Source organism: Ranitomeya imitator, chromosome 10 (genome assembly GCF_032444005.1).
Source record: "Ranitomeya imitator isolate aRanImi1 chromosome 10, aRanImi1.pri, whole genome shotgun sequence".
Lineage (NCBI taxonomy): Eukaryota > Metazoa > Chordata > Amphibia > Anura > Dendrobatidae > Ranitomeya > Ranitomeya imitator.
In genome coordinates, this window is record NC_091291.1 from 102,809,894 (window position 1) to 102,828,685 (window position 18,792).

At 45.2% G+C, this 18,792-nt stretch overlaps 1 protein-coding gene across 1 annotated transcript in view; it reads right to left on the minus strand.

The window, feature by feature from the left end:
- RNF207 (ring finger protein 207) overlaps window positions 1–15,779 on the minus strand; it is a 67,621-nt gene extending 51,842 nt beyond the window's left edge. Inside the window, exons 1-2 of the mRNA XM_069741560.1 lie at window positions 15,589–15,779; window positions 2,212–2,344 (exon numbers count right to left, since the gene is read on the minus strand). Of these exons, the coding sequence (XP_069597661.1) occupies window positions 2,212–2,344; window positions 15,589–15,779 (324 nt within the window). The remainder of the gene's footprint in view (window positions 1–2,211; window positions 2,345–15,588) is intronic.
- Between the last annotated feature and the right edge of the window lie 3,013 nt (window positions 15,780–18,792).

Here is an 18,792-nt window from a genome sequence, read left to right on the forward strand (position 1 = left end):
TGCTGAAAATGCCAACCAGTCCAATGCATTATATCTGGCGTTTATAAGTCTTTCTCAGGGACACGGATTCATGTTAAGTGTTTACCCACTGCCAAACATTTGATAGCTTAGTGTGTTGTTGCCTTGTGGAGAGCGCCAAGTTGGCACTTTGAGACTTATAGTCCATGTAATGCTCTCCTGTGAGCCTTGCATGGCCTTCAAGTCTCCCTATGCCAACTTGGTGCTCTCCACAATGAGAATCTTTATCCCTTAGACCCTTGTCCAAGGCCTCTCACTGAGTCAATCAGTTTTGCTTTGCAATAATGATAAGTATAAAACCTGAAACATATGCATATGGAAATTCTAATTTGGCTTTATATCCTGAGTAATGTGGCAAGACTCTGGGTCGATGTTGAGTGGGGGCCTAGCCTCGGAATGGTACCTATAGTACTAGCTGGAGACCAGTGCGAAGACTGTTAGCGCCAAAGTAGTGTCCAAGGGGCAAAGTTCAGAGTGCTGCCCATAGTACTAGCCTCAGAGTCCTATTATAGTGCTAACCAAATGGCTAGCCTCAGAATAGTACCTATAATGCAAGCTTCTGAGTAATGCCCATAATGCAAGCCTCAGAGTGGTGCCCATAATACAAGCATTAGAGTGGTGCCCATAATACAAGCATCAGAGTGGTGCCCATAATACAAGCATCAGAGTGGTGCCCATAATACAAGCATCAGAGTGGTGCCCATAATACAAGCATCGGAGTGGTGCCTGTTGTGAATTCAGCTTTTGGGCTCCCTCCGGTGGTTGTAGAGGGTAATGCAGTTGTGCCTGGACTGCAGGAGTGGACAGGTGTATCTACTAATTTCAAAACTGACTGGGGTATATAGCTTTGCAGGATCCTTTAGTCAGTGCCAGTTGTCCATTGTTTTTGAAGGATTCACTTCCCTGCTGGTCTCTCCAGTTTGCTGTGCTTTTCTACAAAGATAAGTCCTGGCTTTGTTTTTGCTGTCCACCTGCTGTGGACCTTATAGCTCTGTGCATTTTCATGTTTTTGTCTTGTCCAGCTTAGTCTGTGAAGGATTTTTTGCAGCCTAGCTATTTCTCTGGAGATGCAGATATACCCCCCATGTCTTTAGTCAGATGTGGTGATTCGTATTTTCTGCGGTGGATATCTTCTAGTGTTTTTATACTGACCGCATAGTACTCTGCTCTATTCTTTCTTTTTAGCTAGTATGGCCTCCTATGCTAAAATCTGATTTCATATCTGCGTATGTTATTTCCCTCTCCTCTCACAGTCAATATTTGTGGGAGGCTATCTATCCTTTGGGGATTTTCTCTGAGGCAAGATAGGTTTCCTGTTTCTGTCTTTAGGGGTAGTTAGATCTTAGGCTGTGCCGAGGGGTCTAGGGAGTGTTAGGTACCCCCCATGGCTACTTCTAGTTGCGCTGCTAGGTTCAGGGTTTGCGGTCAGTACAGGGGCCACCTTCTCCAGAGTCCGTCTCATGCTGCTCCTAAGCCACCAGATCATAACAGGTGCCCATAATATAAGCATCAGAGTGGTGCCCATAATACAAGCATCAGAGTGGTGCCCATAATACAAGCATCAGAGTGGTGCCCATAATACAAGCATCAGAGTGGTGCCCATAATACAAGCATCAGAGTGGTGCCCATAATACAAGCATCAGAGTGGTGCCCATAATACAAGCATCAGAGTGGTGCCCATAATACAAGCATCAAAGTGGTGCCCATAATACAAGCATCAGAGTGGTGCCCATAATACAAGCCTCAGAGTGGTGCCCATAATACAAGCCTCAGAGTGATACCTATGGTGCAAGTCTTATAAAAATCCCTATAGCGCCAATAATTGTAGTTCCCATAGTACCGCCATTGTGATAAAGCCTAAATAGTAGACGAGGAAATGGATTGGCGCTGCTCCTACTTTCCATAATACTATGAGGCCCATACTAGCGCATCACATGTAACTCCCAGACCCTCTGAAGTTTTCAGGAAGACATAACATGAAGTGTGTGAGAAATACTGACCTGAATGGATGAGCTAAGCAGTGCTTAGAGGGTTAGCAACAAGCAAAGCATGTAACGTAGAGATACATAGATCTGTCTAGGAGCTGCATACTCACAACAGCAACAATGAGTGCGCTGGCCATGTGATCCCAGGCACCTCCATTACTCCAGGTTGTCCCCACCTATTACTGATGCTTCTTAGGATTTTCCATACCTGCGTTTTGCTCTCCAGGTCACAGTTGGCACATTGTACAGTCTCTCCAGAGTCCGCAGAGCTGTCCACCAGGAACTTTAATAATCTATCCATTGGGGGTAGAGCATTGCTTCCTTTCACTATAGATTGGTGACTGCAGGATGAAAACATAAAGGTTCTCTGTGTTAGAATTTGTAGAGTCTAAGGGGTGAAGCTTCTCCTTGTGGAGAGCGCCAAGTCGGTGTATCAAGACTTGGGAATTTAAGTATGCAAACAGCCTCGTCCGAGAGAAAGAGGATGAGTGCTGTAGCGCCCCCAGGTGGAAATCACAATATTAAAAGTCAATGTCGACCCTTTAAAGGGAACCTGCCATGTCCCCAAATGCTATAAACCTGCAGTGAGCGATGGCTGTAAGCACGCCATGCCAGGATGACTGCTCACATACCCTTCATACCTGGCAAAAACTTACACCAATGTCCTTGAGAAAGACCACCTGTTGGCCGAAACATTGGACAAACCCTCTGTCTTTTCTTTGGTGCCGGATCACAATAAAACCACTTTTGCAGCAAGAATTTCTACGCTCGTCTCTTTGGTGCGGAGGTTTACTCTCCAGTATTACAGGACCATTGTCCTTTCCTCAAGCCCGACCTCTTCTACTAGCAGTGTGCCGGCTTTCTCCTACATGTGAAGTTTGTACTTCCAGCCACTGTTCACTCTATACTGAGCGCTGACATGTTAGGCCTCTGTCACACTTCCGTCGGCAGTGTCCCGTCCTAATGCGTCGCCGAGACGTAGCGACGTACGTTTAGGAAATAGTGTTAAAACGTACGCAACGTTTCCGGTATTTCGGCGGATGCGCCGCCTGAATTTTTATAGTGTAGAAGGAGGATTGCGGGGACGAGAGAGGGAGAGGGAGAGATTTCTCCCCGGGTTGGAAAATGCTTCCAGGCATGCTCAAATGGAAAAACAGGATCCGTCACTGGATTCCTGCGTTTCACAGTGACTGCAGGATTCTGCGTCCATAGGCTCCCATTCTGTGGAACGACGTATGACGCAGGAGGAGTCCTGGCACGTTTTTCCACCCACTGCAGACAAAAACCGTTTGTTTGAACGTTTTTTCCAAACGGCGGGACGTCAAATTCCGCAGGATCCAGTGCACGACGGACGAAACGTGTGGCCATACGTCGCGATACATCCCTAATAAAAGTCTATGAGAAAATGCAGGATCCTGCAAATCAAAAAATTACGTATTTCGACGGGTGCTCAAAGACGGAAGTGTGAAAGAGGCCTTAGGCTTCTTTCACACTTCCGTCGGTACGGGGCCGCCGCTAAGCATCGGCGCAACGTACCGACGGACGTTGTGCAAATTCTGCACAACGTGGGCAGCGGACGCAGTGTTTCAACGCGTCCACTGCCCACTGTAAAGTCCCAGGGAGGAGGGGGCGGAGTTCCGTCCGCGCATGCGCGGTAGGAAATGAAGGACACAGCGTACGAAAAAATGTCCCCTTGAACGTTTTTTCGATACGACGGCCTGCCAAATACCTACGCATCCAGTGCACGACGTATGGAACAAGTCTATGTGCAAAAAACGCATCCTGCGAGCAACTTTGCAGGATGCGTTTTTTCCACAGAACGACGCATTGCGACGGCCCCTAAACGACGGAAGTGTGAAAGAGGACTTAGCCACCCCTCAATTGACAAAAGACTGACTGTCACTTCCAAGCTAGTGCGAACAGGTGCCAACTAGAGCAGCCATCTCCATATACAATAAACAATAAAGCATGTCAATGTGAAATATATGCTCAGTGTCTCAGTTTTTTCCAGTATCCAGAAGCTGTATTGCTATTCATATTTCATATTGACATGCTTTAGCATTACAGAGTGCCGTCATCCCTCAATTACTTTTCGGGTAGAAAAAGAACTAAAATAATGTGGTGGCGTAAATATGCACACCCTTAAAATACTTTGTTGAAATACCCTTTGAATTTCAGACAGCATTCAGGGTATGTGCACACGTTCAGGTTTTTTCGCCCTTTTTTCGCGATAAAAACCGCAGACATATGCATCCTATCATTTAGAATGCATTCTGCAATTTTTGTGCACATGATGCGTTTTTTTTTTTCGCGAAAAAACGCATTGCGGTAAAAAAAGCAGCATGTTCATTAATTTTGCGGATTTTTCGTGTTGTTCACGTTATTTAATGCATTGGGAAAAAATGCAAAAAAAGTGAAAAAAAAACGCGCAAAAACCACATAAAAAACGCATGCGGATTTCTGGCAGAAATGTCCGTTTTTTTGTCAGGAAATTTCCGCAAGAAATCCTGACGTGTGCACATACCCTATCTTTCGACGTAGGAGTCTATCAGCATGGCACATCTAGAATTGGCAATCTTTGCCCACCCCTCCTTCTTCAGGGCACCCAGAGATTGTCGCCTGGGCCATGGATGGGCTATTATAAAAACTTTGATCTTCTTCTAGCGAAGAGTTTCTTCTGTTGGTTTGGAGGTACAGTGAAGGAAATAAGTATTTGATCCCTTACTGATTGTGTAATTTTGCCCACTGGCAAAGACATGAACAGTCTATAATTTTGAGGGTAGGTTAATTTTAACATTGAGAGATAGAATATCAGAAATAAAATCCAGAAAAACACATTGTATAAATTACGGTATATACATTTATTTGCATTTTGCAGAGAGAAATAAGTATTTGATCCCTCTGGCAAACAAGACTTGATATTCGCCGGTTTCTGAGCTGGGACGGGAAGGTATGAGTTATATATACTCCTGGCCAGTGGGGCAGTCACGCTCTCCATACACTTGTATGAAGCGAGGCAATACAGAATGGACAGGCCCTACATATGATACATCACCGCCATTGCTGGCTCAGAAATTGGTGAATCTGATGCACTGGGGGATTCATGTCTGTGGTCACACAGGATGACTGCAGACTTATCCATTTGGACTGGACAACCCCTTTAAAGGTGAATGACACGGAGTTCCGTTTCCACACACAAACAGTGGGCACATGTGGCGCCGTTTTCAGAAAATTGCAGGAATATTTTTCCAATTCTGGACATTCCCTTTAAGGCTACATCACATTTGCGTTCTGCCGGGCTGCATCGGGCGCAGCCGCGGCGACGCATGCGCCCCTATATTTAACATGGGGGCGCATGGACATGCATTTGCATGCGTTTTGCGATGCATGCGTTTTATTTGCCGCAAGCGTTAGGGCACAGAGGACGCAGCAAGATGCATTTTTTTTGCGTCCAAAATTCGGCAAAAAAGGACGCATGCGTCGCAAAACTATGCGTTTTAGCGTGCGTTTTTGTGCGTTTTTGTTTGCGTTGTGCGTTGCGTCGCCGACGCAACATCGCACAGCGTAAATGTGAACGTAGCCTAAGAGGTTAAGTCCTTTGTCATTTGCAGTTGCTGACGGAGGGTCCGATTTTCAAGTTACTTGAATCCACGCCCCTCCCCTGCTAAGTCCTTCCCAAATAGGCTTTTTCCAATACTTATTCTCTAGATATAGATTTTTTTTTTTGCTATCTGGTAGCATCTAACTTTCATAGACTTCTATTGTTTATTTCTTAAATAAATACGCCCGTGTTTACGTGACTGGCATTTCTCATTGCATCTCTCACGTTACAACTTGCGTGTTTTAATGATAAACTTGAAATGTCATGAGCAATAAAACAAGACTTGGAATGAGTAAAGGCAATAAATAAAAAAGCAGCAAAAAAAAAGCCGCAGGATGTAAAACATTAATTTAAAAATAAAAATGCAACAAATAGCAAAAAATAAATAAACATATCAGGCAAGACTGTTATTGCAGGGTCTTTTGGTAAAAAAAAAATAGTGTTTAAAGGTAGCATGTAAGATTATCTGCCCGTGTGACAACAATCGGGATCAGCAGAGTCCACTTACCACGTTCCGTCTGCCCAGAAGCCTTTGTTCCAGCTTTATGTCTGAGCTAAAAGTAGTAACACTCCACTTACAGCTGTTCAGAGCTAAAGCTCCTGAGATCCGCTATGTGTCATGTCAGGAACAACTATGGAGTAACAAAGGGGACCTTTATCTGCAGCCCATGAGACTTTTCTATTGCCTCTCTCCACTATCTCTACTGCCCTGTGCAGTATATACTGGGGTTATGCCTCAAGGACTAGGAGGTCATCCACGCCATATGCACGGGAACCGGAGGCCAGACTTAAAGCTAGATCACACAGTGCAGTAATAATGCGGTTGTGGGTGCTTTATGGCAGCTGAAATGTATGCTATGTGCACACGTTGCGGATTTGCCTGCGGATCTGCAGCAGTTTTCCACGGATTTTACAGTAGCATGTAAACCTATGGAAAACCAAATCCACATCCTGCGGAAAAAACCACGTGGAAACGCTGCGGTGTGTTTTCCGCAGCATGTCAATTATTTTTGCGGATCTGCAGCGTTTCTGCACCCATTGACTTGCATTGAGTCAGGAACATCCGCAGCAAAACCGCAGATGTAAAAAAGATCGCTGCAGATCGTCAGGAGGGATGAAACGCTGCAGATCGGGAGAAGGGAGTGTGTGGGCGGAGTGAGGGCGGACTGTGGTCGGTTACTGTGTGCGTGTATAGTGTGTGCGGGTGGGGTCTGCGGGCTGTCCGTGGGTCTGCTGGGGCGTCTGCGGGGCTGTCCGGGGGGTCTGCGAGCTGTCCGGGGCTGTGCGCGCTGTTAGGGGGTCTGCGGGGCTGTGTGGCGCTGTCCGAGGGTCTGCAGGGCTTTGCGGCACTGTGCAGGTGTCTGTCTGGGGGGTCTGCGGGCTGTTCGGGGGGGTCTTTGGGGGGGTTGTGTGTGTGTGTGTCTGTGCAGGCATCGTCCGATGGGACTACAAGTCTCATCCGGCTATGCCTGCTACAGTGACAATGATTGACACATTAGCCAATGATGGGACAGTAGTAGTCCCATCATCCGGCTAATGTGTTGAATGTAAAAAAAAAAAAAAAACACATACACACATATACAGTACATACAGTACATACAACATAGAGTACATACTCACCAATCACCTTGATCCCGAAGCCCTTGCTCACTGGTAAAAAAATATTAAAATAATAAACCAACAATATACTCCCTGATCCACAGTAATTCAATTAATATGATTGTCCCACGACGAACTCCCGTGGAGAGCTGCCACATCAGCTGATGCGATCGCTCTCCAGGGGCTCTGGCAATACAATGACGGAAGGTATCCTTCTGCACTGTATCCCTCCGTCGCTGTGAGTACAGTATAGTTCATACTGTCACTTGCGGCACTGCTGCGTGGGAAATTTCCCACGCAGCCTTGCCATAAAGTGAGAGCAATGAACTAAAGTAACCTCTTCAGTGATGCTCTGCAGGAGCCATTGTCTCCTGTCAGTGTGTCACTGAAGGTCTATAGAGCTGTCACATCTCCTGATGTGACAGCTCTATAGGGGAGATCGTCGTGGGACACTCGTTATTAATTGGACTACGGTGGAAAGGGAGTATACGGTTGGTTGATTATTTTTTTGCAGGCGATCGAGGGCGTCGCAGGAATTAGGAGTGCATGTAAGTATGGTGAAATTAAGAATATTAAAATACTTTTTTCTGGCTGTGTCTTTTTTTAAACTCTTTCACTACTATAGGATTAGCAATGGATAGACGTCTTATTGACACCCCTCCATTACTAACCGAGCTTAATGTCACCTTACAATACAAAGGTGACATTAAGCCCTTATTACCCCACTTGCCATGGCAACAGGGCAGTGGGAAGAGAGAGGCTCAGTGCCGGAATTGGCGCATCGTACAGAGGCGCCATTTCTGGGGTGGCTGGAAGCTGGTATTTGTAGCCAGGGGGGCCAATATCCATGGCCCCCTCCTAGGCTATGAAGATCAGCCTGCAGCTGTCTGCGTAGCCTTTCTGGCTATAAAATATAGGGGGACCCCACGTCATTTTTTTTGGGGTCCCCCTATTTTAATAGCCAGTAAAGGCTATGCAGACAGCTGCAGGCTGATATTCATAGCCTGGCAAGGGGCCATGGGTATTACCCCCTTCCCAGGCTACAAATACTGGCCCGCGACCGTCGGCTTTCCCCCTCTGGCTCAGAAAATTGGGCGGGAGCTCACGCCATTTTTTTCCCCATTTTTGTTCAAAATTAAACATATTGTTAATTAATAAACATCGGCCTTGCTATTATATATCTATGGATAAATCTATAGATATATCTATAGATGGATATCTATGGCTATATTTATAGATATATCTATAGATACTGTATATCTATCTATGGACATATCTCTCTAACTATCCATATATCTATCTACATCTATCCATAAATATATCTATAGATATATGAATAGATATACAGTATATATCTATCTATGGATCTATCTATCTCATTCCTTCTATCTATCTATCTATCTATCTATCTCATTCCTTCTATCTATCTATCTATCTATCTATCTATCTATCTATCTATCTATCTATCTGTGTGTAATGGAGTGTGGGTTGGACAAATGTAAAAGAGGAGGTTGGACAAGAAATGACATCACAAATCTTTTTTTTATTGTTCAATAATAGATCTTTATTTAGCTTTCAAAAACGCAAACAAAAACGCATCAAAAAACGCATCAAATCTGCAAAAAAAAAATGCACCAAAAACGCACCTGCGTTTTCGGCCAAGAGATGCGGATTCAGTGAGTAAAAATCCGCAGGCAAATCCGCAACGTGTGCACATACCCTTAAGACTTATTGGACAGAAAATTGTTGCAGTTGAGCTGCATACAGAGCCTTATCTGTGTATATAATATATTTACTGATTAAATATTTATTGATATCCGGCCTTGTCTAGACTTCGAGCAGTAGGACAGAGCAGACATCTCTCATTAAATCCCCCTAATTCTTCAGATAATGAGATGACTCTGCTGCAGTCTACACAGCAAAGCTGAAAAGTAAGTTGGAAAACAGATGTCATCTTATTTTATGTAAAAGCTACAGCGCTCTAAGTTACAATCAGAGGTCAGCATCTAGTCCTGGCCCAGTGCAGCTTAAAGGGGTTGACCCGGCCTTAAACTACAAGTCTGCAATCACTGTATGTGACTGCAGACTTGTGAATCTGCACGCTGTGAGGATTCTCCAGTGCCAGCGCTGGGAGCGGTTGGTCATGTGACCGCAAGTATGTGATTTGTATACTTCCAGCCACGTTCTGACTAGACTTGTCCAGTCTTAGAGTGAATTCTTATCAGCTTAAAAGTTGTGGGAGCCAATCAATCTTTTGGGAGGGGGATGGAAGGGAAGGGTGGGAGTTATTTTAGTTGGAAGGTTTGGAAGGTTGGGAAGGTGGGGGGGCGGGAGGGAAGGGCAAGGGGGGGAGGATCGAGACCTCCTTTCTTAATGAGTCAAACGTTTGGTACTGTGATATATCATGGGGGGGTAGAATTAAAATTCTAAGCTGGAACGTTAGGGGTCTTGCAAATGTCTCAAACCGGGCCGCAATTCTACAATATCTTCTGAAACTGAGGCCCTCAGTGATATGCCTTCAAGAAACACACCTGGTAGAAGACAAAGTAGCTATGTTACAAAAAAGATGGGTGAGGAAGGCTTATCACTCGACGTACTCAGCCTATGCTAGGGGAGTGTCAGTATTAATCCACACTTCTACTCCATATGAAGAAGTGGAGGTTATAATAGACAAAGACGGGCAATACGTGTTTATTGTATGTAAGATATTGCATAGATTATTATGTATAGTGTCTTTATATATCCCTCCACCGTTTTCGGGAAAAAAGATACAGGAAATTCTGGACATATCAGGGAAATGGACTGGAGTCCCGTTGCTTGTAATAGGAGACGTGAATAATATTGCAAATGATCATTGGGATAGGGGCAAACATACAGGGAACAGAGAGGAAGGGAATGTAACACCTTTTGGAAACTACATGAGGGAAATTGGATGGATAGACTTGTGGAGAGTTCGAAATATGGAGAACTACACTTACTCGTGCTACTCGGCGACGTATGGTTCCTTGTCTCGCATTGATGTGGCTTTGGGAAATGAAGGGATGGATAACTTGGTGCAGGAAGTGGAATATTTGCCCAGAGTTCTATTGGATCATTGTCCTCTGATGGTATCTCTACAATTGGGAGAACAGGGGAGGTTGGCAGGTGTGGGATGGAAAATTCACCCCTTTTGGTTACGGTTGCTGGATATGGAAAAGATAGGAGAGGAGCTGGGTGAATTCTTTAGGATAAACGAAGGTAGTGCAGAGGGTCATATAGTTTGGGATACTATGAAGGCGTTTTTGAGAGGGATTTTATTCAGAGAAGTATCTCGATTTAAGACTAGGTCTCAAAAACTAGATAAAGCAGTGATGGAGGAATTAAGGGCAGCGGAGGAGGCATTGGGGGCACAGTGTTCCAAAGCTACGCAGACCCGCATGAGAGTGGCCCAGTCGGAGGTTAATAAACTTCACATCCGTAAGGCAGAGAGATTGCGGGCATTTCAGAACGAGGCATTCTATGCGGAGGGTGAGAAAGTGGGGCACCTGCTCTCAGTCGTAGCTTCGGCACAATGGGAATCCTCACATGTATACGCAATTAAAACAAAGGAAGGTAATGTGGTTACACAAGGGGATCAAATTTTGGATGTATTTAAACAATTTTACAGTGAGTTATACTCCTCTAAGATACATAAAGGTCAAGAGGAGATGAACAGGTATATGAGTGCGATTAAGCTTCCTAGACTAGGTGAGGAGGATAGAGAATGGATGGATAGGCCGATGGCGGCGGAGGAACTGAGGGTGGCACTGGCGGATATGGCGGGTAATAAGGCCCCGGGAGCGGATGGCATTCCGGTAGAGGTGTACAAAATTTTTAATGAAGAAATAATAACTAAATTGGAGAAGGTATTTAATGAGTCGTTGGAGAGGGGAATACTACCTACATCTATGAGAGAGGCCATTGTTGTGGTCATTCCTAAAGCTGATAAGGATCCGCTGAATCCGGAGTCCTACAGACCAATCTCACTCCTTACAGCAGATATAAAGATTTTGGCGAAGGCCTTGGCCAACAGACTAAAGGTACCTTCACACATAACGATATTGTTAACGATATCGTTGCTATTTGTGACGTAGCAACGATATCGTTAATGAAATCGTTATGTGTGACAGCGACCAACGATCAGGCCCCTGCTGGGAGATCGTTGGTCGCTGAAGAAAGTCCAGAACTTTATTTCGTCGCTGGACTCCTGCTGACATCGCTGGATCGGCGTGTGTGACACCGATCCAGCGATGTCTTCACTGGTAACCAGGGTAAACATCGGGTAACTAAGTGCAGGGCCGCGCTTAGTAACCCGATGTTTACCCTGGTTACCATGCTAAAAGTAAAAAAAAACAAACACTAGATACTTACCTACCGCTGTCTGTCCTCCAGCGCTGTGCTCTGCACTCCTCCTGTACTGGCTGTGAGCCGGAAAGCAGAGCGGTGACGTCACCGCTCTGCTTTCCGGCTCACAGCCAGTACAGGAGGAGAGCAGAGAAGCAGAGCGCAGCGCTGGAGGACAGACGGCTGTAGGAAAGTATCTAGTGTTTGTTTTTTTTTACTTTTAGCATGGTAACCAGGGTAAACATCGGGTTACTAAGCGCGGCCCTGTGCTTAGTTACCCGATGTTTACCCTGGTTACCGGCATAGTTGGTCGCTGGAGAGCGGTCTGTGTGACAGCTCTCCAGCGACCAAACAGCGACGCTGCAGCGATCCGGATCGTTGTCGGTATCGCTGCAGCGTCGCTTAATGTGAAGGGGCCTTAACCCATGTGATTGATAAAGTAATCCACCCAGATCAATCTGGATTTATGCCCAACAAATCTACAGCAATCAATTTAAGGAGACTATATTTAAATATGCAAATTCCAGCCGAAAATGCTGGAAAGAGAGTGGTGGTGTCTTTGGATGCCCATAAGGCCTTTGATTGTGTAGAATGGAATTACTTGTGGTCGGTTCTGTTGTGCCTTGGGTTCGGGCCTAAGTTTATATCTTGGGTGGGGTTGCTATACTCCTCTCCAATGGCAAAAATTAGAGTAAATAATAAAGTATCTGATAGTTTCTCATTGCATAGGGGTACAAGGCAGGGGTGCCCATTGTCTCCGTTGCTATTTGCCCTAGCTATGGAACCCTTGGCTGCTAAAATAAGGGAGGCACGAGAGATAAAAGGATTTGTCTATGGAATGAAGGAGGAGAAGGTGTCTCTGTATGCTGACGATATTTTGTTATTTTGGGGGGACTCAGGGGAGAATCTGGATAACGCGGTGGCATTAATTGAGGAATTTGGGGAATTCTCTGGACTCAAAATAAATTGGGACAAATCGTGCATTATGCACATTGATGAGGTAGAAAAGGGTACTGAGGAGGTGGAAATGTCGGCAAAATTGAAGGTAGGTAGTTTCGGAATTTAAATATTTGGGGATACAAATCACCCTTCCTCTGACGAGGTTTGAAGAACTTAATCTAAGCCCTCTGCTACAAAAATTACGTACCAAAATTTCAGCGTGGAACAAACTACATCTCTCTGTAATTGGAAGAGTGAACCTTTTGAAGATGATTGTGATGCCGCAGTTGTTATATGTACTGCATAATTCTCCAATTTGGATTCCGCAGAGTAGGTTCCATAAAATTAAATCGCTGTTTGGCGAACTAATATGGGGGGGGAAAAGCCAAGGTTTAAACAAGAAACTCTGCAGAGGCCAAAGGCGGAAGGGGGCTTGGCGCTCCCTAACCCTTGGGTATATTTTTTATCAGCACAATGCCAACATATTGGAGGATGGGGGGAGGAGATGGGAAAGGGGCAATCGCCCAGTAGTTTGAGTTATTTGATGGGAAAATGGCCACTGGGTGAGAGTTTGGAAGGGGGGCAATTTTTGAAACTGGGTTCTCGGTTTCCTACTGTTCTCCAAATTCATAAGGTATGGGAAAAAGTTAAACAGATTAGGGGTGTCACAGGCCTTACCAAATACTCACCTATATGGGATAATATAAACTTACAAGAATTTAAGCAAATGGAAGGATATGGGCCATGGAGAGAGGCAGGAATTAGAAAGATGGGTCAGCTAATGGGTCAAGGGAGACTTAAGTCATTCGTGGAGTTACAAACAGAATTCCAGTTATCACATTTAAATTTATATCATTATAAAAGAATTCAGCATGTGTATCAGTCGCAATGTCGGAGAAAACTTATTGAGATCCAGATTGATATCACGCTGGCTTCCATTTTGGAGAACAGCGGGACAAGGGGGGCAATTTCAGAAGTGTATAGAGATTTATTATTCACCTTTCTAGCCAAACATCCCATCAAGTCTAGAGTGTAATGGGAAGCTGAATTGGGAGAGATAAATGATGATAGATGGGAATCTATTTTAGAATATGTGACTAAGATCTCTATGAGCGAACCTGGGAGGATGTCTCAACTACATGTGATTCATAGAGCTTACAGAACTCCCGATAGACTGTTCAAGATGGGTTTGAGGTCTGATTCCGAGTGTCCACGATGTTCGCAGGAACAGGAAGACATGTTACACATGCTGTGGCACTGCCCTAGATTGTCTGCCTTCTGGACAGTTGTATTGAATCGGATTGAATTGATATATAGCTGCGTCATTCCCAGAGACCCTTTGGTCTGTATATTAGGCTATGTGGAAGAAATAGCAGCGGTATCTATGGTCAAACTGGCGATTGCTAGACTGTTATTCATAGCAAGGAAATTGATAGCTCGGTTCTGGATCAGGGAGGAGCCTCCGACTAGACGAGGCTTTCTAACGCAGGCGGATCATATAATATTATTGGAAAAAAGTATATATACTAAGAGAAATAAACTAGATGTATTTCAAAAGATTTGGCAGCCATGGATAGAATGGGATTAGAATTGTGGGGAGGATGCATAATGGTATAGATGATGTTCATACTATACAATTGTATTTGAATTGGGGAAGGAATATCAGATGGGAATTTGGGAAAGCATAAAAGGGGTCTCGAAGAGGTGGGATAGGGAGGGAAAAGGGGGGGGAGTTATGTTCATAAAATATATGATTATCTGTGAATAACAGCTTGATGTCATTTGTTATCATTGATTTTCCTTAATAAAAATGTATCTGATTAAAAAAAAAGACTTGTCCAGTCTTGTTTAATACACATGCATTGAGCAAGATCATGCACGTCTAGTTGGCATGTGTCCGTGTGTACGCAAACAATATACTTACAGTCACACGTCTGCCGACACTGGAGAATCCTCACAGCAAGCCGTGTGCACGATGTGAGGATTCACAAGTCAGCACTCATGTAGAGTGACTGCAGACTTGTAGACTAAGACCGGACAACCTCAAACGTTTCAGTGTAGGTTACAATTAGAGAAGAGCAAAAAGAATTGCACTTCCCTGGCCCAGCCTCCACTTTGCTACTCCATAGTAGCTGGACCAGAGCGGTATGAACTTCCTCAGCCGCCATCCTGGATGCCTTTTGTGATCACAAGACCCCTGTGATGTTCATGGTGTTGCTGGGGCCTGGTAAATGGAAAAAGCACCCAGGATGCCAGCAATCCATTGCCAGCTAAGGAAATTCACACTGCCCTGGTCCAGCTCCTATGGAGTAATATAGTGGAGGCTGGACCAGGGGAATGCAATTATTTCTGCTTATCTCTACTGTAGTTACAATTATAATCATAGTGTCCAGCGCAGGAGAAACGAGTATAATGTCTCCATCAGGACAGCTTTTAGCCACCAAACATAGACAGATAACATTTCCATTCACTGACAGCAAGAAGAACATTCCAAAAACACACAGATTTACTGTAAAACCACGTTTCCAAACCACAACTGTTATATGTGGTTTCACATTTAAACACCTGTTTTTTTTTTAATTTGACTTAAAGGAGACCTTTCACTGATATTTTTCTTTGAAACGGAGCACCTCCTCCTATTGCTGCTGCCGCACTGATTCTGGAACAGTTGTACTTTTTCTTCTGTGCCCCTCCGTTCCAAAATTATGCCCCCAAGACATAAAGGTGTACATTTTCCCTTTAAAAAACAGGGCGTACTCCATCGAACTTCACTGTGGGCGTTTCCTTTTTCTCCTCTGATGCTGACCAATCAAAACACAGCCACGCCCACATAGAAGATCAGTGGTAATTGCCCGCAGTTGCTTGAAGGGAAAATTTATACCATTATTATTACTGGGGGGCAGGCATAACTTTGGAATGGAAGGTCACAGAAGAAAAATAAAAACTGTTCCAGAATCAGAGGAGCAGTGGCAATTGGAAGAGTCCCTTAGTTTAAATTAAAAATTCCAGAGAAAAGTCCCCTTTAAGTTTAGTGAATGTCACAGCAGGTATTGAACGGCAGCTCTTTCATTCATGGTCACTTACCCACATAAAGGACAGGTTAAGCGGTTGTCTACAGCCCGACCACGGAGGCAATTGGCACAGAAGTTGTGGTAACAGTCCAGCAGACACGGGTGCTCATACTGCTCATGGCACAGGAAACAGGCAAGAGGGTGACAATTCACCTTGTCCAGGTCATGTAGATTTTCTAGAGGGGAGAATATCCCTCCGGACATGTCTAGAAAAGTAGTAATATAAAAGACACTTGATAATGCTACGTACAAGTAATTAACACATATTAAAAGAGGAGTATTATCTTAGGCGGCCATACTTTCTGAATCAGAAGATACAATTAGTCAAAGTCTAATAAAGCGCATTGTTGAAGTGGTCATTTTTTAATAAGTAGACCTACTACTAAATGGTGGATAGCTGATAAACATTACTAGTCGGAATACCCCATAATTGCCATATATCATGTTCTATACCCCTGTAATGTGGCACGGGTCGGTGACCATGGGTGAGGTACTGGTCTCTTGCTCTCCGACACGTTACATGAAGGTGCGGGTGTGTGGACTTGTGCTGTGAGGTCACGATGCCCTTGCAGGCTGCATGTTACTGACGACTTGGGTTAGCCAAGATCAGGTGTTAAACAGTTCAATGAGGGAGACGACGAGTCAAAAATATATTTTTTTACTCTACAATAAGTTGGAGGAGATTATATACAGGAGATAGGGCCACACAACTTGAATATTTCCTTCACAAAACTGAGCTTTTTCCATACACAATTTCAACTCCTTCCTCTTTACTCGTTTGACTCTACCTTCAACGTCCCTTTCTACTTCACCACAGCCCAGCTCAGTATTACAGTCCGGTTACCAAGAGTCCTATCCTCAATCTGCGGTTCTGCGTCTTCTTTCCCGTCTAGGGAACTATATTGCCAGTAAGGCCGGTATTTATCTTCTCTGTCCCTAACACTTTGGAACTCTCGCCCAGGCATGCTAATCGTCTTGCGTTGTCTCTACCATCTAGCTCCATTACCTTTATGAGTTATAAACTCTAGGCCGCACTGCTAGGCTTCCTGTTCCAGGACCCATCTCTGATCGATCATACAGTTCTTTCGGTCACTTCTTTTCCACTTTTCTTTAGGATCTCACTATCTCTTAGCTCGGTCTCCACTCACATTAGGTACACTCATGTTATCACTTTTCTCTAGGATCTCGCTATCTCTTAGCTCGGTCTCCTCTCACATTAGGTACACCCATGTTATCACTTTTATCTAGGATCTCGCTATCTCTTAGCTCAGTCTCCTCTCACATTAGGTACACCCATGTTATCACTTTTCTCTAGGATCTCGCTATCTCTTAGCTCGGTGTCCTCTCACATTAGGGTACCGTCACACTGAAACGACGCTGCAGCGATACGACAACGATGTCGATCGCTGCAGCGTCGCTGTGTGGTCGCTGGAGAGCTGTCACACAGACAGCTCTCCAGCGACCAACGATCCCGAAGTCCCCTGGTAACCAGGGTAAACATCGGGTTACTAAGCACAGGGCCACGCTTAGTAACCCGATGTTTACCCTGGTTACCAGCGTAAACGTAAAAAAACAAACACTACATACTTACCTTCCGTGTCTGTCCTCCGGCGCTGTGCTTTCCTCTGCACTGTCAGCGCCGGCCAGCCGTAAAGCAGAGCGGTGACGTCACCGCTGTGCTTTCCGGCTGGCCGGCGCTCACAGCCAGTGCAGAGAAGCACCGCGCCGGTGGACAGACACGGAATGTAAGTATGTAGTGTTTGTTTTTTTACGTTTACGCTGGTAACCAGGGTAAACATCGGGTTACTAAGCGCGGCCCTGCGCTTAGTAACGCGATGTTTACCCTGGTTACCAGTGAAGACATCCCTGAATCGGCGTCACACACGCCGATTCAACGATGTCAGCGGGAGATCCAGCGACGAAAGAAAGTTTCAAACGATCTGCTACGACGTACGATTCTCAGCGGGGTCCCTGATCGCAGTAGCGTGTCAGACACAGCGAGATCGTAACGATATCGCTGGAACGTCATGGATCGTGCCGTCCTAGCGATCAAAGTGCCACTGTGTGACGTTACCCTTAGGTACACCCATGTTATCACTTTTCTCTAGGATCTCGCTATCTCTTAGCTCGGTCTCCTCTCACATTAGGTACACCCATGTTATCACTTTTCTCTAGGATCTCACTATCTTACAGCTCGGTCTCCTCTCACATTAGGTACACCCATGTTATCACTTTTCTCTAGGATCTCACTATCTCTTAGCCCAGTCTCCTCTCACATTAGGTACACCCATGTTATCACTTTTCTCTAGGATCTCACTATCTCTTAGCCCAGTCTCCTCTCACAGTAGGGTACCGTCACACAGTGCCATTTCGATCGCTACGACGGTACGATTCGTGACGTTCCAGCGATATCGTTACGATATCGCTGTGTCTGACACACAGCAGCGATCAGGGATCCTGCTGAGAATCGTACGTCGTAGCAGATCGTATGGAACTTTCTTTCGTCGCTGGATCTCCCGCTGTCATCGCTGGATCGGTGTGTGTGACACCGATTTAGCGATGCGATCTAGCGATGCGTTCGCTTGTGACCAGGGTAAACATCGGGTTCCTAAGCGCAGGGCCGCGCTTAGTAACCCAATGTTTACCCTGGTTACCAGCGTAAATGTAAAAAAAAAACAAACAGCACATACTTACATTCCGGTGTCAGTCAGGTCCCTTGCCGTCTGCTTCCCGCACTCACTGACTGCCGGCCGTAAAGTGAAAGCAGAGCACAGCGGTGACTCACCGCTGTGCTGTGCTTTCACTTTACGGCCGGCAGTCACTGAGTGCGGGAAGCAGACGGCAAGGGACAGACACCGGAATGTAAGTATGTGCTGTTTGTTTTTTTTTACACTGGTAACCAGGGTAAACATCGGGTTACTAAGCGCGGTCCTGCGCTTAGTAACCCGATGTTTACCCTGGTTACCCGGGGACCTCGGCATCGTTGGTCGCTGGAGAGCTGTCTGTGTGACAGCTCCCCAGCGACCACACTACGATTTACCTACGATCACGGCCAGGTCGTATCGCTGGTCGTGATCGTAGGTAAATCGTATAGTGTGACGGTACCCTTAGGTACACCCATGTTATCACTTTTCTCTAGGATCTCACTATCTCTTAGCTCGGTGTCCTCTCACATTAGGTACACCCATGTTATCACTTTTCTCTAGGATCTCGCTAT